General features: G+C 40.3%; 2 protein-coding genes across 3 annotated transcripts; one reads left to right on the forward strand and one right to left on the reverse strand.

Moving 5' to 3' along the window:
- The first annotated feature begins 14,565 nt into the window (after positions 1-14,565).
- On the forward strand, positions 14,566-19,191 carry LOC145703968 (uncharacterized). Of its 2 annotated transcripts, none has more exons than XM_081781383.1 (9): positions 14,566-14,824; positions 14,873-15,070; positions 15,117-15,593; positions 15,638-15,756; positions 15,997-16,112; positions 17,022-17,215; positions 17,811-17,879; positions 18,160-18,285; positions 18,504-19,191. In XM_081781383.1, exons 1-9 carry the CDS (start codon positions 14,768-14,770, stop codon positions 18,684-18,686), a joined length of 1,539 nt encoding a protein of 512 aa, XP_081637509.1. In that variant the 5' UTR covers positions 14,566-14,767; the 3' UTR covers positions 18,687-19,191. The 2 variants fall into 2 exon arrangements, with proteins under 2 accessions (XP_081637509.1, XP_081637510.1); XM_081781384.1 differs by having other exon boundaries at positions 16,009-16,112.
- A 1,416-nt stretch (positions 19,192-20,607) lies between these two features.
- LOC145704449 (rhodanese domain-containing protein CG4456-like) lies at positions 20,608-21,470 on the reverse strand. The gene is made up of 3 exons (XM_081781907.1): positions 21,267-21,470; positions 20,847-21,044; positions 20,608-20,796 (listed from the first exon to the last, which is right to left on the reverse strand). The coding sequence occupies exons 1-3, from the start codon at positions 21,352-21,354 to the stop codon at positions 20,657-20,659; spliced, it is 426 nt and encodes a 141-aa protein (XP_081638033.1). The 5' UTR covers positions 21,355-21,470; the 3' UTR covers positions 20,608-20,656.
- Between the last annotated feature and the right edge of the window lie 4,276 nt (positions 21,471-25,746).

The following is a 25,746-nucleotide window of genomic DNA, read 5'->3' on the forward strand; positions in this document are numbered from 1 at the left end:
AATTATCTCAGGTTCGTGTCTGATTCAAGTTGGAATTTCTCAGACAGACGCATAAACAGTCTTTGAATTAAACAATTCAGTAGCTCAAGTGCTTTTGTTTTTGAAATTCGCAGGTGTTGTTTGAAACAAGTTCTGTGTTACTAGGCTCCATGGAACAAGTTTCAACGTGAAGTTTTTGCATAAATTAAGAATTAGCGTTTTATGCTAACTAGGCGCGCGGAGCTGTCATTCACTTTTCAGTTGGTACAACTTTAAAACTAATCATGCATTTTTTTTCACATTTGTCTCTCTAGAATCCGCGCTATTTACAGTAAGCTTCCAAAGTCCTGCTACCTAGCGATTTGTCGATCGTTCTTTCGAATGTCCGAAAAGAATGAATTGTCAGGTAAAAATCATCGGAAAAAAACGGGTTTTAATTTTCAGCGTACTTCTGGGTCGCGACAGGACTTTTTGTTCTTTCGATCATAATCGTCATCATCTGCACGATTTTGAACTTCAAGCACGATGATTCGGAGCAAAATAAAGTGATGGATGTTTTGGAGAAGAAAAGTAATGCGCTGATCAACAATGTCAGGAAGGGTTTTTCGACGATTTGGTAATGACTGGGCTCGGGAACCTGTGTTGAAATCCTGACTCAGGATTCCTGAGTCAGAGTCTGAAAGCCGCGGTTTGAAATTCCGGCGAAGCCGCCTCGCGGCTTCGGATTTTTAAAAGCCGCTACGCGGCTTTTCTTCTATTATCTCTCAGACCCTGAGTCAGGTTTTCTACACATGTTTTCGATCCTGTGGTAATGAATTGTCGGCTATTTTAAACGCAAAAAAAACCTGAAATAGCAATACTTCTTCCCAAATGTCCAACAAGTTCAAATCCGCTTATTCGATGCACACTTGCAAAAGCCACCTCTCGGAAATAGAAGAAAAGGATTCAGAAGAAAACCTTCCTGATGAAGCACCGTCTGTACTGTCACATGATGTGATTGAAATTGATGTGGATCAAGTGGAGATAACAGAAGCGGAAAGCGTGGCGAACATTGGATGCGGACCGGAACGATTGTCTTCTTATATTCCCATGTTTAGTTACTATTCTTCCAAGCAGAATTCTGAGACGTTGAATAAATAAAAATGTCTGTTGAATTTAATTTTCTGGATTCCAATCTAGAGAAAGCGTTTCATTGAATCACAGCAGGGCTATCGGCTCAGTTGGTTCGGTCTAAGAATTTTGATTTCGAGAATTGGCTTCGACTGATTTCGTTTTCCCTATTTTGGCAGGAGTCAGGCTGTTATCAGGCCTGTGATATATTCACTTTTTCAAAAATTCTGAAATCGAATTGTGAAAGGGCGAAAAATGGATCTTAAGAGGAGAGATGAAAGTTCTTTCAATCCTTCGTGGGCTCAAACTGGATATTGCATGGAATGTGACGGATTCAAGGATGATATCCACTGTCTCATGAAAGAGAAAATAACAGTTTGCTTCGAATGATAAGGACTTTGAATTGATCTTTTATCATCTGTAACTAAAAATAGCTAAACAATCAACAGCTTGTTCTGCGTAACATTAATTGAAATGTAATTTCTTTCGAAGTCCGTCGATAGCTACAAGAACTATCCAAGTTCATCTTATGGCGCTCATGCTTTTACTAAGAAAAAGTTCGAATGCCCAGCAAATAAGTGTGGTGCTGAGAATCTTTCTCCTCGAGGCTTCTTCATCGGCTCTTGTTGCGATGATGCCAAGAAGAAACAATCTGCAGGCCTGGGTTGACTGCAATTTGCAAATATTTCGAATTTATGTTTTCAATAATTGCTAATCCATAGTTGAAGAAAAAGCTGCTCATCTTGGCGTCGTCACAAAAAGATTCAAGGAAGCTTGCGCTGACTCTGAAAACCTTGAGAAAGCACTCAAAAATACAAAGGTGGATGTTGAAAACTTGAAGTTCTCGGTCCAAGCTGCACATGACTTATTGACATACGCAGGTACTATATTTATTTATTTTAGCTTGCTCCCTTTTAATTTCAGAACGACCCACTTGCAACGTCTGCTTCGAGTCGTTCAACGACAACGATCGTCAGGAATCCACTCTTCTGTGCGGCCATGTTGCCTGCTACAGCTGCTTGGCGAAACTTCTTCAGAAGCACTGCCCAACATGTCGAAAGGCATACACCGCCGAGCAGATCATCCGGCTGTACAAGAATTAGATTCTTCCTGCTTTTCTCCGAATCTCAGAATTCGTCGAGAATAAATGAAAAATACAAAAAAAATCGAGTTTATTGAAATTTTTTTTAATAATAGGGAAATCCGGTATAGATTCTAAGGAAGCAAAAAAGTTACAGTATAAATTCTTGGACCGGGGGGCGCGGAACGCTAGTATCTACAAAACCACGAAGTTTCCATAGACAGATCGTTATCGCAAAAAGGAAATTCTAGATCTGCCGCTGCTGCGCCAAGTCGCGGAGTAGCGGAGTTGCCAAACGCCGTGGCGGTGGTGCTGCTGCTGCATATTCTAAGTGAAATTCGGCTTCCTCCGATGACGGGTGCTCCATCAACTTTGAAGTGTTTCGCCTTGGCCACTTGTGCACTCTTCAGATTCACTTTTATCAACTCAGCGCCAGTTCCCCGGACAGCTCTTGGGACACCTTATGCCACAATAATTATCAAAACTAAATGAAAGCGAAGAAATCAACAATCAAAACCTTGAACTACCGAGAAGTATTTTTTCTTAACCTTATCGTTTTGACTTTGAGGAGACGAGTCAAGTCTCAATCCCTTTCTGGTTTCGAATTTCTAATCCTCTCGGGTGCTACTGATTTCAGAATAGCAGGCTTACATTCAATAGAGAAAAAAGCAAGGTAGATGAAGGTAAGCATTTTTATTTTTTAGTGAGTAGAGATCAAGGCAAGAATTTTTTCAAAAATATTGGTGAAATTTGAGTACGACACCCTTAATTGTGTTGAAGCCGCAAAAAGGTAAAATTGATTTGTAGCCTCTCATACTTGCATCGTTCATTATTTCTGCTGATTGGGTCACAGCCGAGTATGACACAACAACAACAACGTATTGGAAGCCATGGACCACAACAACAGCAACCACAACAACAAGATGGCCCCTATGGACCACTACTTATGGTACCAACTCATGGGATCCATACTTTTTGAACTGTGGAGGGTGGATTACATCGCCGCAGACCTTGACGTCTCCGAATTTCCCAGCCAACTATCCGGGCAAAGCGCGCTGCAGCTGGACCATCAGGCTAGATTATCCATTTGACATCGTGCCAAAAGTATTTGAAGTAGAATACGAAGATGATAGAAAATTACGCCCAAGATGTCGTTCTGATGGTCTTAGAATCTTTCACAGGGATAGAAAGACTGATGAGTACCGCAATACTATTCATTGTGGGTCAAATTCGAATTGGACTTTCCAAGCAGAGGTGTCAAGAATCGAGATGAATGACGAGGAAGAGCAAGAAAGGGTTTTGACCTGGGGAAGAGTTCCCGTCGTTGGTCTTCCAACTCTTCATGTGAAAGGGGGATACTGAATTGTATAAACGGGCCTGGCCTTCCCTTCGGGTCGGCTTGGCCCAGTTGCCGACTGAATTGTATAAACGGGCCTGGCCTCCCCTTCGGGTCGGCTTGCCCCCGCCGTAGATTGAATTGTATAAACGGGCCTGGAATCGGTTGAAGACCTGTTAAAATGATTCCGTTAGAGTTGAGAAGCGTTTTGATATACATATTTCGAGTGGTCGTCATTTGCCCAAGTCGTCATCTGCCCAAGTCGTCATCTGCCCAGGTCGTCATCTGCCCAACTTGGGCAAATGACGATCTTGGGTGAATGACGATCAGTAATTGAATTTCAATTTCAAAAAGCTTTTCTGTGTTTCACAGGAACGGATTCATCACTGTCCATGTCCGGAAGTCCGATCGATATATTTCAGAGTATTATACTCTTCCATACTTGGAGCTAGCTTCCGGAGGAGATTCATAACTTTTCTCTACTTTTCAAAAGTTATTACTCAAGTTCAAAAGTGTACCGAGAGTTGGCTGCCGATTCACTCGGCCCGAGTACCCTCGGTTCCACTGGGACTGTTCCACTTCGACATTTTAATTCAATCAATTCAAATTAAATTTCATTCAAAGTTCAGACTAAACACAAGACCGACTTTAGCACCTTTTTCCGGCGCCAAGCGTTAGAAAGGCGTATACGCGCAGCTTATTTAAAATAGGCTATAGTTGGCGAAAACTCATTACACGTTGCTTTTCGAAACGGTGCTTATGTCCCAGATTCTAGCAGACGAAATTGTTTTCTCAACAAAAACTGTTGAATTTGAACTGATAAGAGGCCAACTTCCTGCGAGTAGTCTTCTCGCAAGTAGTCAGTTAAACTTTTATCTTGCTGCATTTTTCTTAAATTTTGAGTTCAATTGCATCGTCATTCACCCAGGTCGTCATTTGCCCAAGTTGGGCAGATGACGATCTTGGGCAGATGACGACCACTCACATATTTCAGCATTTTGTGAATATTTAGAGCGTGAACCGCCTTGAACCGCTGTGATCCGGGCGGTCAACCAAGCGGTTCGGTTTGAAAACCTGTTGAAATGATTCCTTAAGAGTAGAGAAGCGTTTTGATATACATATTTTAATATTTTCTTAATATTAAGAGCATGAACCGCCCTGAACCGCCGTGAACCGAGCGTTCAACCAAGCGGTTGTGTTCGAAAACCTTTTCAAATGATTCCTTTTGAGTAGAGAAGCGTTTTGATATACATATATCAGCATTTTGATAGTATAAAGAGCGTGAACCGGCTTGAACCGCTGTGAACCACTGTGAACCGCGCGGTCAACCAAGCGGTTTGGATCGAAAATATGTTGAAACGACTTGTTATGGAAAAATATGCGTTTTGATATACATATTGCCGGATCTCGACCCTTCTAAAGGCTTGAACCGCGACGAACCGCCAGAATGACCGGCTGGTTCTTAATAAACCACCTCGATGAATTCAGTGACTCATAAGCTTCAAGAAAAGCTATAGATCGTTATCATAGCACGCCTAGATCAAAAGTTGAAATTCTTGAATTTTCATATTTGGTAGTTTCAGTCAACTTTGAGGCGCTAGAAAATCTCAGAGGTAGCCCGGATCATGAATTTTTTTTCAGTTATGAGAAGAATAGACACTCAACTATCATATCATGAAGTTTGAGCAAAATCGATATGTGAGATGCCTGCCAAAAGTCCCTTTGACTGACATAAGAGCATTATTTCTCATCAAAAATTGACGAAAATTTAGCTCAATATTGAAGTTTTGAAAAATCTGCTAGTGAAGTTATTCCTTGTTTTGTTTGACGAATGTTACCCATAAATGGCGCGCAAAAGTACTCAAGGGTGAAGAAAATCGATTTAAGCCGCGATAAGCCTAGGGATAAATTATCCTAAGGGATACACGAGCTTGAAACTCTGGACTGATGGATATAAAGAATTTGCCGGCTTCAAGTTGGAAATTGTCCCTGCATATCCGAAATACTATTTGGATAAAATTGACGAAAAGATTCAAGTAATTACTTTCGAGTTTGATGTTTTTTTGAAATTGCTGAGAATCAATTTTAGAACATTACCAATTCTCTTCCAAAGAATAAATTCGGCCGGAACACAGCATTTTATAGACGATTCAACGCTAAAATGACACGGGTTTTGGGAAAATTTGACTCATCGAACTTCGAAGATCTCTGCTACGAAGAAAATGGCTTCGAATCAAGGCAAGAAATCCACACTGATTTTGGCACCGAAAACCTTTGCAATGCAAATCTACAGCTAAACGATGCCATTAACAATTTTGCTGCAAACTTTGCCTGCGATGGACGAGGCAAACTTTTTCGAAAAATGACCCGACATGCTAGAAGAACGAAAGAATATTTCATCAAAAATTTTTGCTAAAAACCGAAATACAATTCTCTTTTCGATAATTCGTCTTGGCGGTCCTTAATTGCTCGAATTGAACTTCTCAAGAAAAAGAAAAGCGCTCGTCGCAGGTGCAGATGTCTGTCCGCTGTCACCTCGACTTGGCGTTTTTCGATGGAATAGCTCGATTTTGACTGCCGGAACTTTAATTGCATCCCAAGCGCGTTCCTATTTCTCCCAATCTCCAAATTGCCTGTTTGGAGTTTCCGAAGCCGATTTCGAATGACGAAATGAAAAAAGAATTCTCATTCGATTGGCGCCTAACATTCCTGCCTTGGCGACCGAAAACAACTGTCCGGGAAATTAAATATAAACCACTTCTTTCCGGAAACAACCGTTTAGAAATAACGCTCCAGGGAGATATTTTTTTAATTCGGAGAATTTGATTTCTTTGGAAGTTTCGTGCAAAATTACTCATGGAAATGCAAATATTCAATGTGCAAGTTTTACGTCTATTTGGTTTTTGAGAGTCAATAAAATCTGAATAAAAGCAGAAAAGATTCTTCACTTTGCTTTACAATATAAAAGGCTGCACAACTGGGAATATATTTTGCATTATATCTACTGAGTGTTATAATCTGTTTGATATATTATACTATCAAATATTCCCTTTGTTTTTGCAAGAGAAATATCAACGGAGAGTCGTACTCTTTTTGTGACTGTCTATCCGATTGTCAGGGCGCTTTTTGCGACCGTATTTGCAAGAAAAATGATGAAAATGAAGAAGCTACTCATCTATCAAGAAGATCATCAGTCAGAACACAACCGAGACATGGACCGAGAGGGTTGCCAGTCAGTGTTCAAACTTCAAACACAGATACAGTTCCATCGATTTCAAGAGAGGTCCAAATTCGAATGGAAGAAGAAGAGCATGAAGACAAACCACCGACTTATGAAGATATATTTCACACTGAAGCTGAGTTTTGATGATCAAATACTCATTATTTTTGTGCACTTTTATTTAAATAAAAATCTTGTTCTTCGACTTTTTCAGCTCTTGCAAATTTGTCATGGAAATTCAAATATTCAACATGTATTTAACGTCTATTTGAGAGCCAATTAAATGTCGATAAAATGAGAATTGATCCTGCACTTTGCTACAAAATAAATGCCGAAACCGGTCCTTGCGATTCCTTTATCTTTACTTTTAATTTTTATCTTTTTTATTTTTGTCTGTCTTTTGAAAAATGGCTGTTGCAAGTGTTTCTACAAAGAAAAAGAGGAAGAAATAGATGAAAATGAAGAAGTTGCTCCTCGATCAAGAATACCAAATCCACCGAGAGGATTACCTGTCAGAGCTTCACCACTTCCAACTTCAAACGCAGATACAGTTCCATCAATTTCAAGAGAGGTCCAAATTCGAATGGAGGAAGAAGAAGAGCGTGAAGACAAACCACCAGCTTATGACGATTTGTTTCACACTGAAGCTGAATTTCGATGATCAAATACTAATTATCAAAAACAACTGAAGAAAGTAGTGAAAATGATGAGCCACGAGCATATAAAGACTTATTCGAGACCGAGAAACAATCCTAAAACTTGTCGTCTTTTCCTACACAGAAAGTGCTCTAGCTGATGATATTTAATAATCAATAAAACTTGAGTGAAAACAGAGTCGCTACACAGTATCTAATTTGTCAACCAGAGAAAATGGCAAATGATCGTAGTTGCTGTTGCATTTTTCTTGCTTATATTTTCGCGCCAGTTTGGATGGTAATTGTCGCGCAATATCTTAATATTAAATATTGGTTTATCTGCTGGGGATACTGCTTTACCGCAATTCTTTTTTGCGACTGTAAACCGTGGTGTTGTCTGCCATGCAAGTGCTGTAATGAATATTGTGACATTGTAACGAGGATGCTAGGCTGGAAGAGAAAACCTAAGACAAATTGTCCGGACATACATGGACTAGATGATCGGGCTACTACTCAGCTGAGAATATCTCCAGTGACAGTGCAACCGGGAAATACGAACAGAGATACAGTTCCATCGATTTCAAGTGAAGTTCAAACTCGAATTGAAAACGAAGCTGATGAAGCGGATGATAAGCCACCGACTTACAACGAAATATTTTCTGACTTCTAAAATACCTGGTATTCTGTCGATTGTAGAGTCAATTGCCTCAATAGAATTTGCAAACACTGTTCACGTTGCTCTGCTCCATTCTTGGAAACCCGAATACCCTTATGCGTCTAATTTCAGGGATGGCGTTTTCGTATTTTCAAAAGCTGCAACATCCTGCCCAGTGGGTGACGCCCGGTCAGCTCCAGTCGGAACTACCGGCCATCTCTATTTCATCAATCCGAGCGAATTCCAGCGATAATTGTTTTTGCTTTTTTATATATAAAGAAGATAGCGCCGGTTGTTTTCAATTCCAACTGGAATTTTTAGCCAACACCCTTGATTAGGAAACCGAATTTTTAGACGCAAAAATGAGTGTTCATTACAGTCAGTTTTGTTTATTTCAAATCATAGTATTGAAAATCACGATCAAAGCTATTTACAGCAAATAGACTTTAAGTCCTCCTTTTGTCGGATTTCCGGTATTCTAAGGAGAACGGAATTATGCAAATATCTGGCCACAAAGTAAGGAGATGGCGGCGCGCGATGAGTGGCGGATGATCCCTGTGCCATTCACAGCTGAGCGCGCGGGTCACCGCGGTCACCTTTCAAAAGAAAGTCGACCGGTCAGTCACTTCTTTCTCTTTCTTTTTTGTTAGATATTCAAGTGGCACAAACACATCTAGCGGCACCAAGTTTGAAATGGAAAAGATAGACAATGCAACGCAAATAAATAAATTCCCGAGTAAACCGCCAATCTGGTCGATAATCATTCTAGTGCCAGTTACAAATAGATATTTTGTTTGTTTAGGCTTTATTATCGCCAGGAAAGTTAAAATAAAGAAGATGAGTTAACCTAAAATCATCACGTTGGGTTATAACTGATAAGACGTCTTCCAAAAGCCTCGAAGGTTTGTCCGTCTCAGGAAAACATCCCCAGATAAGCATGTTTTAACAAAGTGGCCGCTGAGCAGTTCCATTCAAAAGCGTAAATGTACCGATTTTCGAACTGAGTCAGTCAAATTGAGGAATTGATTTTGACGCGTCGAGGAATCAAGGGTCAGTTGCTTGCTTTATGCTGGTGCGTTTTTTACGATTTCAGTTTCAAAAAAGAAGAGAAGGGGAGAGAAGTTTAAGATGGAGGAAGTAAACAGAATCGTCAAGATTATTTCGATTGTTCTTATGATCCTTCTTTCTGTCACTATTTCAGGAAATGGGTATTTTTCAATAAAAAATTCTGAATTAAAATCTTATAAAAACCCATTTAAAAAGCGTTCATATTCACACTGGCAGCTCACTACTGGATTCACAGGAACATGTCCGAATTCCCGAAAAGTTGCGCACCATCAATTTTGACATCTTTCAAAAAGAGAGTTTGATCCAAATTACCATTCCTAAAACCTCCTTTTCCGACTTGAAATCAGCGTCAACCCAGTCATGTCCGTCATCATCGTCAATTGAAAATTGAAAAATGAAGAAAAATGATCAAATCCGGAAGCTACTGTAAAAAAACGGAATAAATTGAAGAAAAATGTTTTAGCAATTTGGCATTTAGCTTAGCCGGTTCGCAATAAATGAGAAATGCTCAAGAAATAACTTGAATTTTCTGATTTTCTTGGTCATTGATTTATTCAATATTACATGATAAAATCAAGTTAAGCTCGCTTATAGGCGCCTCTGCCTGTAATTAGCGGCTAGTAATGGCTCCATTCGGAAGAATATGTTTCTAAGTATAGTTGAAGCAAGTCAGAATAATCGTCCGTTGCGAAAAATCGAAGAGCGATTGTATTAACGTCTCCTTAATTCGCCACTTGACATTGATTCGAGCTGCGATTATTCCAGCGAAACATTAAAAATTATCGAGAGTCGGGATAATTTAGACTTACACCGTCTTTAATTTTCCACCTCCGGAAACGCGCCCCATTAACGATCGAACGCGACCGTTAAATCAACAACACACAAGCATCCTCAATAATCCTGACACCCTTAATAATCAAAACTAACCAAGATATTGGAAAAGGTTGGTGCAAGGCGAAGGGTGTACCCTTGAGTCTTACTGGGTTATAATTAAGGGTGGTTTAAATAAACAAAACTAAGGCGGTTAAAATAAATTGCTCAATTTCCAATTTCCGGATTAAAGGATTTCCAACGATTCCTTGAAATTCTAAAAGGATATTTTCCACAGAAAAAATTATCGTATTCACACCCTTATTTTACATCATCATTTGGTCAAAAAACCCCTTGCGGATTCGAGAAAAACCTAGAAAAGCCGCAATCTGCGCGGCTTTCATTGAGAATCTCGAAACCGCAAGCGATTGTTTAATCTAATGAACATGTAAAATAAGGGTGTCAATACGTTAATTCTCGCAAAAAGTCGAGAAAATCTTAATTTTGATAATAATTCAATATTTATTGAATATTATTAATAAATTAGGATAGTCTCGACTTTTTGGGAGAAATAACGTATTGACATCCTTATTTTATTTAAAAATAGTTAGTAGGTAGATCCTTAATCGCTATTCTGAGTAGCGTATTCCAATTTTTCCAATTCCTATTCTTTTAGGTTGATGAGAGGAATGATCCCTCAGGTGGTAAAATAATCTGCTAGCAGCTGGAACATAAAGCGTTCAAATATTCACTCAGCATTAAACACAGCCTCAAATATTTTCATTTCGCAAAAACTAGTGTCGGAAATGGCGATTTTCGGATGTTTGAAATGAGTTGACCACCGTGAACGGGCGGCGGAAGTTAGGACCACGTGGTTTGTCTAATGCCACACTTCTGCGGTCGCTTCTGGAAGAACAAGAATTTTGTGTCAAAAATGAAGAAATGTTGAGAACTTGAAGGTTCTTTTCCTCCTTATCAGCGGCGCCTTGATGAATCTAAATCACCCCTCAGCGGGTGCTTATCGCGTCTAATGGGTTCCGAATCCTGCTCAGAGCACCACCGCCAAGAGGAAGTCCATCCACGTTAATCATCAGCTCGCGAAAATTACGGCAGAAAAACGCGCGCAAAACTATTCGTCTCTTCAATTCTAGCGAAAAATAGAATCGGCCACTGTCATGAATTTAGCTCATTTTTGTTGGTTTCTTACAGCCGAACTTGGCGGTGGTGCATTCTTTTTTTTTGGTGGAGAGTTCTTCTTTCTGATTCGGTGGGCGTTTTCGTGTTATCAGAAGATTTTGCGGTCCCCATTTTAACGGATTTTCTAGAACAAATTTGTTTACTTAAAAAATTTTTTTCATTTTCTTTTTACTGATAAAATAAAAGGGGATTGTAAAAAGAAAAATTTCAAATTTTTGAAAAATAAACAATTTTGTTCTAGAAACTTTTTTTTCATCAAATTTCTATATTGGCGATTTTAACGGATTTTCGACCCGAAAAATAATGTCAAAAATCCGTTAAAATGACTCATTTTAAATGAGACCCCTTATTTCAAATTGAGCACCTTTATCAGCAGCTAGAAACCCTTAAAACCCAACTGTCCCGAAACAAGCTGATCCTCCTCTTCATTTTATTCATTTGAACCTGTTTCTTCCAAATTCAAATGAGCGAAGAATTCGCTGCGAAGGTATGAATATTCCGTTGTTCAACTAGAAAAAGAAGGCTGTCAACTCTCGAAGGAAAAATTCAAAAATTGAGAGGGCCGGGGCACTTGTCCTTCTGTTTTGGGCTCCTTTGACTTTGGAGCGAACACAACAAATGTTTTTTCTTCTTTATCACACATCTCTTTTGGTTGTGGTTGTTTACGCTTTTTGAAGTGCATTCAAAATTTTTTCTGTGACTTTTGCGGTTCTTTGCTTTTGTGTGCTTTTGAGTACTTGGAAGGATGAAAGTGATGCCTAGAAGAACTGTGGCGAAGGTTAGGGCCTGATAGGGGTGATAAGGCTTGTGTACTGTATACAAATTCTAGCGTACCAAACAACAATTGATTCCTTTTCATGAAGGAGACGCCTTGGGGTGGAAAATCGCTTCCGCTAGGAAGGATTTACTTTGCTTAGATTTGTGGAAAAAAGGGTTGACGGTCAATTCCAGAGATTGAAAACCCTGAGTCAGGGTCTAAAAGATCTCTAATGATAAGCCGTAGCGGCTTCGCCAGAATTTAAAAATGAATTGAAATGGAATTTTGCGAAGCCGCTTCGCGGCTTCGTTTAGAAAAAAGCCGCTACGCGGCTTTTCATTAGTAATTTTTGAAACCCTGACTCAGGTTTTTACGCAGTCCGAGGTCAGCATTGGACTTGAAAAATTGATTCTAGACGTCTATTTTATATGATAAGTTCAATGAAAACGAGCTTGGAATTGACCGTGAATTTCGCGAAAATGTGGTTGATGACGGGAGCTGCTCCAAGCTGTCGTAATTGCGCGTCTAAGGAAAAGTTTCGCCGCGGTTTTGTCAAATGAGTCCTATTTTCACGATCTCTGCGATTCCGTCGTAAAGCAGCGGCGGCCAGTCAAGTGCAGTCTAGTCCGGTGCAGTATGCAGCAGCTCGACACCACACCGCCGTCTCCTCCACCAGGAGTAGCTCCAGTGTTCTTCCAACTGTAATGGAAGCGACGAATCAAGTGCGGAATCCATTACTTTGAATTAACTAGGCATACTGGACATCATTCCTTCTCAAGAAACTTTTGAAGGAACTTATTTAAGATAATTTTAAGGGGGAAAGGGTCCCGAGAGAAGAGGAGCCCCTAACTTTCGCAGAAAACCTGAGTCAAGGTTTAAAAGATCTTGAAGGAAAAGCCGCATAGCGGCTTTCTTAAAAACAAAGCCGCGAAGCGGCTTCGCAAAATTTCTTTTCGAGCCAAATTTCAAATTCTGCCTCGGAAGGTTACTTTTGCCAGAATTTAAAATTTGGCTCGAAAAGAAATTTTGTGAAGCCGCTTCGCGGCTTTATTTTTAAGAAAGCCGCTGCGCGGCTTTTCATTCGAGATCTTTGTGACCCTGACTCAGGTATTCTTACTGGAGAAAAGCTGAAAAGTCTAAGGAAGAATTTGAGCCTCCATTATTTCGTTGAAGCTCAGTTCCGTTAATGACATTAGTCGGTTAGTGTCCGTCCAAGTTCGACTACGGCAGAATAGTAATCCAACTATTCTGGCGTCTAGTAGTGGATAACTCGGCGCGGTGGTGCGGAGCGGCGACCGCAAATTCTCCTGAGAAGGTTGGTGGAGGAGGCGCGCCGAGTGCGCTGTCCAAACCAAAGTTAAATCCAATTTTCACCTTTCCCGTTTAGACGACACTTGTATAAACCACGATGAAAACGTTCCACCAGAAACGCGAATTTCACGTTTTTCCATTTCCAAAACTTACTTTTGCTTCTTCGCGGATAATTCATAAAATAAATCATTCCAGGTTTTAGGCGCCGCGGAAATTTTCTTACGAATTTGACAATTTGATAAAGCCCAGGGAAAAGGGAATTCTAGTGTAGAAAATCTAATTCGATTCTGAAAAAATTCTTCACTAAAAAGCCGCGCAGCGGCTTCGAAAAATTACCATTCCAATTTATTTTAATCTGTGTAGAAAACCTGAGTCAGAGTCTCAAAGATCTTTACTGGAAAGCCGCGTAGCGGCTTTTCTAGAAAACGAAGCCGCTTTGAAAATAACCATTCCAATCTATTGTTTTAATCTTGGGAAGCCGCTTCGGGCTTCCTTTTTTAAAAAAGCCGCTTTGCGGCTTTTCAGTAAAGATCTTTCAGACCCTGACTCAGGTTCTCCCGCCGAAATTGAGAGGGGCCTCTGATCGAGTTTAACTGTAACTGGCAGTACGTATTATTTTCAGAGAGGAGCGTCGTCTGAAAGACATGAGTGGTAAGTGGTAAGTAGTGAATTCGATTAATGCTCTTCTGTTTCGAGTGGATGATCCGAACACGTCTCAGATGAGGCGACAAAAGCCACATCCGTAAGGAGCCAGATTGGTATCCTGTGGAAATCTACTTTTGAGGATCTGTTAAATTAGCAATAAGCGGCTAAACCTGTTTAAACAGTGTTAAACATACATTAAGGGCGGTACACTACTTGTATCAATATCAAGTCAAGAGGATCTATCGATTAACAAAGATAGGCGACTCGGAGTTGCTTGATTCGATTTCTTTTTTGAAGAATGAGCTTTTTGACGGTCAAAATGATGAATTGTCTTTTATAAAATTGAGCTAGAATTCATAAAAAATCAAAATTTCTATTTTCTTTAAATTTTTCTTTCCCCTGATAATCGATTCGAAATAGCTAGTCAGAGAATCTTTTATCTCCTTTTTGGAACTGCTAAATTACCAACCATATCGAGCGCGTGTCATTTCTGGCTCCTTTGGGGGTGATTAGCGTTATTGCGAGAGGTTACGGCGGATGTAAAACAATTCCAACGTGGAGCTGGTAAGTGTGACACGCGTGCGCGCGCTGTCCGCAGATCGGCGCGGAAAGTGGAGCAAGAGCGCCACCGCGCGCACGGGCCCGCATTGGTCAAGGCTTGGAAGGAAGGAGAATCGCGCTCGCGCGCCCCCACTTGCACCGCCGATTTCGAGCTCCTCCGAGATTTCACCCACGCGTTCATCTCTCCCGCCACTTCCTCGCTGTCCAGATCCCTGACCATTCAAACGCATAACGTGTACCCTCTTCAACGCACACACATTTAGCGAAAAATATTAAACCAAAAATTTTTTTCTTTTGTAAATTTTCGAAAAAAGGCCAAGAAAGAAAGACTTGGATTCAATAAGAAACTAAGAGAGTACAACTCACGAAAAAAGCGAGAAGTAAATAGAGACTTCCCTCCTCATGGCAGCTGCTCAGCTGAACATGTCCCAACTGGACCAGCATTCCGTCAAGGCTATGGTAAGCCCTCAACCCTTTCTCTTTCCTTCCTTACACCTTCCGAATTAGCTCCTTCAAAAACACATCTCCGAATTGGAAAAGTACCAACAGTACAATGGCGAGAAAGCTGACTCGCCCACCAATGAATCTGGCAACGATTCGGGCTGCGAAAATTTCTCCGACCGAAAATCAGACCACGATTCTTCCACAAATGCTCGGTCAATTTCGCCGATTTCCGACGAAGAGCCAAAGATGAAGCGATCTAAGGTACTCTATCTTTATCCTCGGCCTTGTTCTTAACCTTTTCACCCAGCTTATTGACGTCGTAAATGTTGATGCTCCAGTCAGTCAATCGCGGAACATGTTTTCAATTCGAAACCTCATCTACAGTAAGGACACTTCGGACTCCGAAACCGACCAGTCAGAAGATTCCGGCAATGCGGCTTCGAATTCCAACGGCTCATCTCCTCCTCGACCTTGGTCACCTGACCACGAAGTGATGCGAAAACTCAAGGCTGATCTCTCCACTACTTTGCACAGCTTCGTCGATACAGTCGTCTCCGATGTCTGCAACAAAGTCTCGAGCAACTACAAAGAGAGCCTGCGAAACCAGCGAAAAGCATTCCACGAGCACCGACTCCACCTCCACCAGGAAGATCCAATGGACACCGTCGACACTCGCCAAATCATCGAAGACGCCAAGCCAATGCTCACCGCTGCTGCTGCCGCTGCTCAAAGCACAATCTCATCAGCTTCTCCTTCGATCGCTTCTTTCGCCGCTCATGCTCAGGTAGAGAAACTTGTTTAAAAGTCAGAAGATAATCGGGCATTTAGCGCGCTCAGCAGCTCCAGCAGCTCACTTCGCGACATACTCCGTCTGTTCCAACTCCGCATCAGGCGATTCTCTCACAGCACTTGGCCGCTCGAGCCACTCAGCCGCAAGTTTTCCAACGGTAATGATCATCACTTATTTCTACTGTTAGATTGATGGGTAGGACATTTCTGTAGAATGAGGGAGTTTTGACCAATAAGAAGCTTGCGATTCATTGTCTAGCCAATCAAAAACAAGCGTTAGTTATCTGAGCCAATCAGAAAAAGAATTAATTTTATCCACCAATCAAAGTCCCTTATATCCAAAAATGCCCTAAATATCAACTCATAGCTACTCAGCTCATATTAACTGTTGATTACAGTCAATCTTATAGAGAAGCTCCTCGCCCGCTCGGCTACCCGTACACAGCTCTTCAATCAAGCTACCCATACAACCCAATGCTCAACTCTGCCACAGAAACCTACGGTCGCCGACCCTGTAAGTATTCATCTCGCGAATTATTACGGTCTTGCAAATAAATGGGATTAATAAATCGGACAAGAGAATTCAAGGGAGAGATGATCTTAACCTATAAGAATTTCGCGGCCAAAGTTGATTTGGAATTTCATTTTCGCGCATTCATCCAAATTACCCACTGCGGCTCACGTTAAAGGTCATCTCATTTTTGCTCTTTTCCAGCTTTGGAAGTTTCCAGTCCTAGAAAACCGACTAGAAAATCTAACGTGTCGAACTGAAAAGTAGCACATTCATAATTCCCCACCTGTAGAATAAAAACGAGGCGCGAAATCAAAAAATTCGCGAGAATCGCGCATCCCTCCATCTTGTCCAAGCCCTTGTCAATTATACTGACACAGCTGGCCTCCGTTGAACAATCTTGGAGGCCCCGTCACGTTACAATTTTGACAGAATTGAATTAGACGATAAAATAATCAGTTTCTCCCCTTCCCTAGAATTATCTCATTTCAGAAAACGCTAGAAATAAAAATAAAAGAAAAACTTCTTAGAGGTCAATTTTTTCCTAATATTTAACCTGTCAGCATCCAGCGGCTCAACCCAGAATCGCGGTAACATGACTTTTGTTTACAAAAAGTTGGCAGACGTGGCAAACAAAATTTCCCACTTCTCAGCGCGTTTTTTTTCTTATCTCGCTTTCTTGAACTTGGCGAAAACGTGCGTTCAATTAGGCGTGTCAGGATTTGAGTGCAAGTGCGTCCGCCACGGGTTAAACCAAAAATACCACCGCTGGGCTGAGTTATCCAAGTGGAAACAATCTAAGATGGAATTTGCGATTTCTTCCATGGTCAATTAGAAATTGCCATGCTCCTTAACCGGAAGGAATTTTCAAATAACCACCCGTTATACCCTTAATTAACATTTTTTTTCAAGTCTTGTCGATCGATCCACTCACTGGGCGGATTAAATCGGAGCACGAAATGTCCGACGAACAGGCGATGATCTTCGGAGCGGCTCATCCGCAAGAGGGTCTCACTCCTCATCACTTGAAGAAGGCGAAATTGATGTTTTTCTACACTCGATACCCTTCATCAAACGTCTTGAAGACTTTCTTCCCGGATGTCAAGGTAAATTTTGTTTGATAAAGAAAGCTTATTTCAGTATCTTGAATACTGGAGAAGAAATCATAAATTTATTTTAGCAATCGATTATTAAATTTTTAAATATTATAAAAATAAACTGTATTCAAAATTTTTATGATTTTTCGCCCGAAACGGCCAAAAAAACTTTTGTAAAAATTTTTACATTTGTAAAAATGATAATCCCAAATGTCTGTGTTTCTGCGTTTTCGTCTGAAATTCTAGTTTTATCGCTGAAAAATCCGCTGCACGCGTCTAACAGAGCGCTGCGGTCGGCCAGTACGCCGACTTGGACCACTTTGTGGTCGGCTTGGTTGAGCTGGCGATGTTCTGAGACGTGCAATGTGGTCGCGGGTGTAGTAGCGCCTCCTCCGCTACTAGACTCTTGCGCGAGAGGAGCTCGTAACCGAAACCGCCGTGGAGGAGGAGGAGTGAAGACTCTCTCCCCCACCGCAACTTCGCTCCCGACCGCAAACATACTCACCATGCAGAATTATCGACTCAATAGATTGTTTTTATTTCTACGTTCTTACAAAAGCGCCTTTCACTAGAATTTCCACCAACTGTAACTTCTCCTATTTAGTTTAACCGGGCCACAACTTCTCAACTCATCAAATGGTTCTCCAACTTCCGAGAGTTCTTCTACATTCAGGTAAACATTTTGACCATTCTCTTCCTTGATTTCAGATCAGCTTAAAAGAAAAGCCGCGTAGCGGCTTTTTTAAAAAACGAAGCCGCTAAGCGGCTTCGCGAACTGAGCTGTCTGAATCTACCAAAAAAACTGGCGAAGCCGCTTTGCGGCTTCGATTTTAAAAAGGCCGCTACGCGGCTTTTCATTGAAAATCTTAAAAACCCTGAGTCAGGTTTTCTTCACAGGATTTCGAACCCATTTTCAAATGAAATTACTTCACTGACTAACCATATTCTTTTAGATCGAGAAATACGCTCGACATGCTCTTTCCGAAGGAATTGAAAACGCCGCTGATTTGAAAGTCACCCGAGAAAGCGAGCTCTTCAAGGCGCTGAACAACCACTACAATAAAACCAACGAATTTGAGGTTTTTATCCGCGCCCAGTCGGATTCAGTCACTAGCCACCGCTTAATATCTTGCTCTTAAGGGTGTCAACATCATCTTCATTTTCATCAAAATCGATGTTAACACCCTTAAATTCGCTTTTCTTTTCATTTCATTATGCTTCTTTCCACGAAAAAAAGACTGAACCCGCTCGGTTAGCGGTCCAACTTTCTGGAGCCAAAAATAACCGTCCTTTTTAGGTGCCAGAAGAGTTCCTTGACGTCGCTCTGATGAGCCTTCGCGAGTTCTTCGTAAACATCAAAGAAGGCCGCGACGTCGATCCCTCGTGGAAGAAAGCCATTTACAAGATCATCTGCAAAAGTGACATTGAAATTCCCGACGCATTTAAAAGCGCTACGTTTTTGACCGATGTGGCGCACTAGACCTCATGAGACGAGTTTTTAAAAAAACGAAATCTTTTGTACATTTCAATTTTACATTTTTCCGCCCTTTGGGGAAGGCGCGTTCTGCCCTGAGGGTGTGTGTATATAGACTCTTATACATATTTACGAAAATTACTATCTTCATCCTGCCTCCTGCATCTTTCGCGCGCCATTTTCGACTCGGAAAATGACTTTTTCGAGTCGAAAAACCGCGGCGCAGAAAACCTATTCCCTTGGAAATTAAGGGTATCACCCTTTAATCTCCAAGGGAAGCTTTAAAAAGGACTCGACCATCAAAAAACTATATATATTCCGAAAAGTTTGGAAATTAGACAAAAATTTCTCAAATTTCGCTCATCTCATTTGGTCACGTGGTCCCCTTAAAAAAAACCTCTCGCCACATCGAAGCTCCCTTAGGTTTAAAAAATTTAAGGGTGGCGGGGCAAAGCCGTGCGCGTTTTTAATTTTGCGTTTTGTACAGTTCAATAAATATTTTTTTCATTCATTCGTTCGTTTTCGTCTTCTTTCTTCATACAAATGGTGCAAAATGAATGGTTCAAAAAATGGAGCCAATTAAGAGAACCTTTAAATGAAATTCTTTATTTTGTAATTTTGAGGCACTAGAATTCGCAATAACAAATATCGTGCTGCTAATGAGGAGGAAGGGGGCTAGAATTTCAAGTGACTTTCAAGCTCCTGCAGACATTTGTGAGAAATCGGAAGAATTCGCGAAAAATGTGAGACACTTTGTCGATACGTGAACCGCCCGTACTTAGGAACGAAAATTTCGGCGCTCTAAGTGAAATGAGCGCTCGAGAAAATATCGTATTTTTGGACTTAACCAAAAAATGGAAGTGGATTTTTGGATGACCAATTAGATTGCTGCATTCGGCCTGCTGGCCAATCAAAATTCTGATTCATAAAATCACTTCCATAACTTGGTTTGACCGTTTTCTTGGCAGAACCAAACAATGGAAGTGATTTTATGGATCAGGGTTTTGATTGGCTGGTAGACCAAATACAGCAGTCTTATTGGTCATCCAAAAATGCATTTCAATTTTTGGTCTTGTTCCATTTTCTTGGCTCCTCGGACATTTCTTGGGTTACTTTTTGAAATAATATTTTGAGGAGTTTCTCTGCTCCATCCCGTGGCTGACTAAACTAACTGACCGTTTCCGACGTTCGTTTACTTTTCAGAGTCAACGTGGAGCGCGCTTTCCAGCTCCTTATCTTTATCTTACCAAGTACCTATCCCAGCAGCGCTAGATTATCGCGCCGACATCAGAATTCAACCCGCTCTTCAATTTTTCCAAGGGTTGATTTTTTGATGGAGCTGATATAAGATGCGCTTTCCGGCGAAAGTAATTACGCCCTGTCAACGAGTGAGAGGAGTTCACGAAGAAAACGTGCACGCGCGCATCAAGAAGTCGTGTGACGTACTTATTACGCCCAAGAGGAGCTCGAAACACTCAGCTTGGAATTTTTTCAATTTGCCCAGCGCGACCTGCTTTTCTTAAATTTTCTTTTACTGGACTTTTTTAGTGCAAAGGTCAAGTTGTTTAAATTATGATTATTTTATTAATAATTAATAAGAAAATTATATATTAAAATATATAATAATTAAAATAATTGAAAAATAATTAATTTAATTAATTTAAAGTTAAGGATAATTTACTTTCAATAAAATTTAATAAAATTAAAAATAAATTTACTGTTCAATAATTCGGTCAAGTTCCGTTTTTGGAAATTCTCAATTACAATAAACTCTCTTTTTTCTTGCTTCAAAAATTCAGTCAGAAGACTGCTGAATTCGCGCTCCATTCAACAATGAATTACCCTGCTCCGGATTTCGAGCCTGCGCTTCGAATTCAGTTGATTAGTAATGGAGTAATTAAAGAAAATTCAAAACGTGTTATTGCTGTTTTCATTTTATACAAGAAGGAATTTGAAATTTATAAACAGAGAAAAGGTTAGTTTCCGGAAATCGTCGCAACTTCTGGATTTGCCTGCCAATCGCTGTGAGCTTTGGCGGCTGCGCTTTCGGCCAGCCAGTAATTGTACCCGCCGTTTTTGCCGTCTTCCGTCTTGAAGTTCAAAACATTCGTGTATCCTTAAGTTTAACCTGTTTAACCCCCTGGCGCGTGAATTTCCTTTTCTCACCGAGTTCCTCGAGAATCTTTTGCGCGACGGTGCTTCTTCCTCCTGATCGACAAGTGACAATTATTTCATCTGAGAGGGAGGGCTTTCTAGCTCCAAATCGTGATTCGAACTCATCAGCAGGGAGTTTAAAGCTTCGCCAAATTACGGATAAAGGGACATTTGCTCCCCACGCGGATTCGATGTAGCCAGCACTGACCTCTAGAATGTTTTGTTAGAGGACAAGATGAAGACAATAAATGTGCATTTTGCTTTGAGAATTTATATACATTTTCTTGAAATTCAATGAATAAATCGAAAAAATCAACCTAATTTTAACCTTATGAAAGTTGCGACTCAGTGTGTGAATTACTGATATAGTCTGTAACATCTTATGTAACCATTAATAATAACGTATACGATTAATAATAGTGATTGACTTACCTACTGGAGTTCTGACATCAACAACGAAAACATCTGAATTGAACCTAACAGCGCTCAAGTACGCGAAACTAGCCAAAAGTCCCGTCATTTTTTTTTAGTCTGGAAAGTTTGCCGAAGAAATTCTCTTTTTCAGGTTTTCTCGGCGAGTGAAGGACGTGTTCGAAACCGAGAAATTTATGAAAGTGAAAATGGAGCGCTGTGGCAGCGGAGAAGCGCTTCTGAGGAATAAATGCGTTGGGACAGGGAGATTTATTTGGTTTGCTGACGAGGGACAAAACAATTGTCAATCGATTTACGGAATTCGTAAATATTCTTCTTTAGAACGGTTTTTGCTTTTTCGACTATTGACTGTTGATAATCCTGCTGCCTTGAAATTCAACTTGAAATTGATTATCAAAGTCAAAACACCTTGCTTTCTCTTCCTACAAACAACGATATCCAAAGACTAAAAGGAAATGCCCCGGAAGGAAGCAGAGACAAATTGTCAAGGTCAAAGAAAAGTGCAGTCTTGACTTTTGGTATCACTTATCTAGGCTCGGCAACCTGTGTCAGGGAGTAGAAAACCTGAGTCAGGTTCCTGGAAGACATTCAATAAACCTTCTTCTAGGATCTGGACTCAGGTTTTCTAGACCCTGACACAGGTTGCTGAGCCCAGATGATAAAGGATTATAGTGGGGGCTTATGTTTATTTCTACTGTATAAGATGCCGGTCCTTGAGAAGCATGTTTTATTCGAAGGTTCGCCCGACCTTTTCTTATAGTCTAACTATCGTCAATCATAATAATTATCCGGCGTAACACTTTCAAGGCGCCTTTATAACTACTTTTTAAGCCGCTAATTTATGATGAAGGAAAAAAACTAAGAAAGGTTATTTTCACATAATTATCTTCATAACGATCTCAGAGCTCTGCATGTGCAAAATCAGCGAGAAAAGGAAAGCGACGTCGAGTTACGCAGAACGTCGACTGAAATTGAATCCGTAGCCGTTTTTCGCCGCCCTTTGTGCTACGCTCTTCAGAAAAGTATTTTTAGCCTGTTTGCTGTTCGAAGACAGAAAAAGGAAGAAGAACCTGGAGAAAGAGATCTATTGATGATGAATTGCTGAAATGGAGATTCTGTAAGTCCAGACTTGGAAGTCGAAGTCGAGCAAAGTAGTAGCATCCAGTATTCATTAAAAATAGGCACTTTATTTAGGCACAGGATACAAAAGAATATTCCATGTGAATCCCTCCCCATAAGACCAGCTTTCGATAGCCAGAGAGGTAAAAAAGGTGGTATTTTTAAAGATTTGTATTTACTGAATTTTTTCGTCAAAATGATAATGAGTAGCATTCTAGCATGAATTCTAGCATTCTGAAGTATTCTTAGAAGTCATTAATGTATCCAATCGGAAATGCAAGATCGGAAATGAGTCTGTCACACTTAAGCCCATCAAAGTTATGGCAAAAGGTGGTGGTTGGTAAGCAGACTTTCTTCAAATTTACGAGAGCGATCACCACTTCAATTAAAATAAACTGCTTATATATTTACAAAAAAACTAAGCTAAATCCAAGTCTTTGAACTTTCAGAAGTAGAAAAAGCAGACCTTTCTTTTTCTAGCGCCAGTTTTTTCAGCATCAATCGCAGCTTTTCGCCTTCATCTTCCAATTCATGAATTTTTCAAGGTCAAGTAGGAGAGTATTCCTCTGCCGTGAAATCATACAGTAGCTCAAAGTTCGAGACAAACGATCTTTGAAAATGTTTACTAGCAGAGTATCCGCAATGAACCTTTTCCCCGCAATAAACAAGTAATTAGCCGAGCAGATTATCAATAGGCTCTTCTTTGCTTTAGAATTTTGACACGTGATTAAGAAATCAGCTGGAGAGCGTAAAATCGACTGGGGAGAGGGAGAAGAGCCCCGTGTCTGATGGAAGGAAGCACGAAGCAATGAGCCCAAGTTATGGCGGATTCAGATCTTTTAACAACCCTGATTTATTTTGGCATAATTAGAGTCTCACCATAGGATGGCGCCCCTCAAGGTCACAGGTCTTTTCAAAAGTTTGCTGCACATCCTTTAGGAAACAACCGCTGACACTTTTGAAAAGAACTTGATACTGAAAGAACCTTATTTAATGGGAACAATTATTTTTTGATTGATAATAATTGAATAAAAAGAGTGAAAAGAAAACAAAAAATCAAGGAAGAGAATATGCCCGGGAGGAGCTTGCAACTGTAAGTTTTTGAAAGCAGCGTTAGGGTTAGGCAACCTGTGTAGAAGACCTGAGTCAGGGTCTGTCAGACTCGGTCTAAAGAATTGCCCGTGGTTTTTCAGACCCTGGCTCAGGTTTTCTACACAGGTTGTCGAGCCTGGGTTAGGGTTAGGGTAATGGTTAGGGTATTTTTGAGAATAAGGGTGTCAAGTCAATTGTTTTTTCCCCTTTTCGTCAGTTTAGTGAAAGTTTCTCTGCTCCATCTTTTTTGCGGTATTCGCTATTCGAAATTTTGGCTTCTCTACTTTGTTCTACTTTGAAATAATTGAATAATTCTTAATTATTTTGAGCAGCAACCAAGGTGTCTTTTGAATTCGGACATTAAGCAGTGATAAAGTAGTATTGACCCCCGAGGGGCTCTGGAGCAGCCGTAACATTATGAGCTGCCGCAGAGAGCTTTAAAAAAAACTCCGCCTAAACTCCAACAACGCAAGAAAATAAACCCAAGTCGTATTTTTTTCGATCAGAATGCTGCTTTCCCTCTGACTTGAAAGCTGCAAATCAGAGCAAATCAGCTTTAATTGCAAATTACAGACTAGGAAAACAAAGGGAGAGAGAAAGAAATAATTTATAGAGAAAACTGGAGCCAAGAAAATGGTGAACTCGTCTGACGACCAGAGCTTCAGTTTGTCAAAAGTCAGACATGACGTCAAAAATAACTTTGGCCAGCATAGAAGGAAGGTTGCGAAAAGTAAAATTTTCAAAGCTGGGAGCGATGAGAGTAATAATTAGCCAATTAATAAAACTTGGTCCTGGGTGTCAAGCACTTTTCTTTCATGATTATTGACTGCTCTTGGTAGTTAACTCTTAGAACCGTCCTTGTTTGGAGGCAATAAATCATGAGTAATAAAATAAAACCGCAAATTTTATGTTCATCTGGGGCAGATTAGAGGACTGCTTATGCCCGCTTAATGTCTTTAATTTTCGTCTTTGAAGAATCAAATCACAGATTTTTTGATTCTTTCGCCGATTTTTTAATCGGCTCGAAAACCTGTGTAAAAAAAACTGAGTCAGGCTTTGAATGAGCTTAAGGGTATCAACAACGATTTTGGGCATATTTTCAGACTCTTATTCAGACCCTTATTCGATCGTTGTTGACACCCTTAATTGAAAGGCCTCTCATTTAGATTCTGACTGTAACAGTTACAGTAACCTAGTAGACAATCGACTGTTTGCCATTTTGTCTTTTTCTTCCGTTTCTTCATTCATTCCTATTCTCTTTGAAGCCCAAACGGTTTTCTTCCCATGTCAAAATTGCCATAAAAGAGGGTTAGAACTGACCTTCGTGCCCATAAAAGAAAGAGCAAGAAGTGCCCCGGTGGTTAGAGTTTTTGGGAGAAAAGCGACAATGAATTCAGTTACGCTTGGTATTAGGAGGGACGTAGAGATCAAGCAAATTCAGGAAAAGGTCTTTTTCCACTTTTTTATTCCGTTTTTTGATCAAAATAGAAAGAACCTGACCTAGACATTTGAAAATTTTGGAATTCCAGTCAGGGACCAATTAATTTACTTTTTTTTTTGAAAATAAAATTTTTGATTCCGCTTCAGGGAAGATATGGGCAAATAAATTTGTTCAAGGAGATTTAGGACAAGGAAAGCTTTTGATCATAAATTAGAGAATTCTAGTGATAAATAGAAAGTCAGACTAAACAAAGAATTTCCACTACCACCATCGCCATTTTTACAACGAAAGGGGCTTAAATTTGTCAAGGGGAAATTGAGAAAAATGCCCAGCAGAATTGATGAAATTAATCAGACTCTTGGGTATTTGTTAACAAAATTTGAGGAGGCTGATCTTTTTTTGACACTTTTAGCAACCAAGCGGTGAGAGCACGGCTAGACACGCCAATAGATCCTGAATCCACGAAAAGAATCAAAATATCGATATGCGGCCAGGTCTTCGTCACGCAAGAAAAAACAGTAGGGATGGTTCTAACAGTCATAAATAGCGATTTTAAGATAGTGACGCCCTAATTTTTGCGTATGAGAAAATTTATCAGAGAATTTTTTTTTTCAAAAAAGTAACCGAAAAAAACTTATAGTAAAACTCACTAGTCAGTGAGTTGTTTTTACGGCGCTTGTCTATCTGCCTAATTGATCATTAAATTTTTGTGGGAACCAGGCGTCAACAGCGCGGGCACGCAACACCCGCCTCTACCGCATGCTCACGGACAAAGTAAGTAGAAGCGCCCTTATGCTGGCATTTACTTTTACTAAGCCGTAAGCGTCT

Source organism: Oikopleura dioica, chromosome PAR (assembly GCF_907165135.1).
Source record: "Oikopleura dioica chromosome PAR, OKI2018_I68_1.0, whole genome shotgun sequence".
In the NCBI taxonomy this organism is placed as follows: Eukaryota; Metazoa; Chordata; class Appendicularia; order Copelata; family Oikopleuridae; genus Oikopleura; species Oikopleura dioica.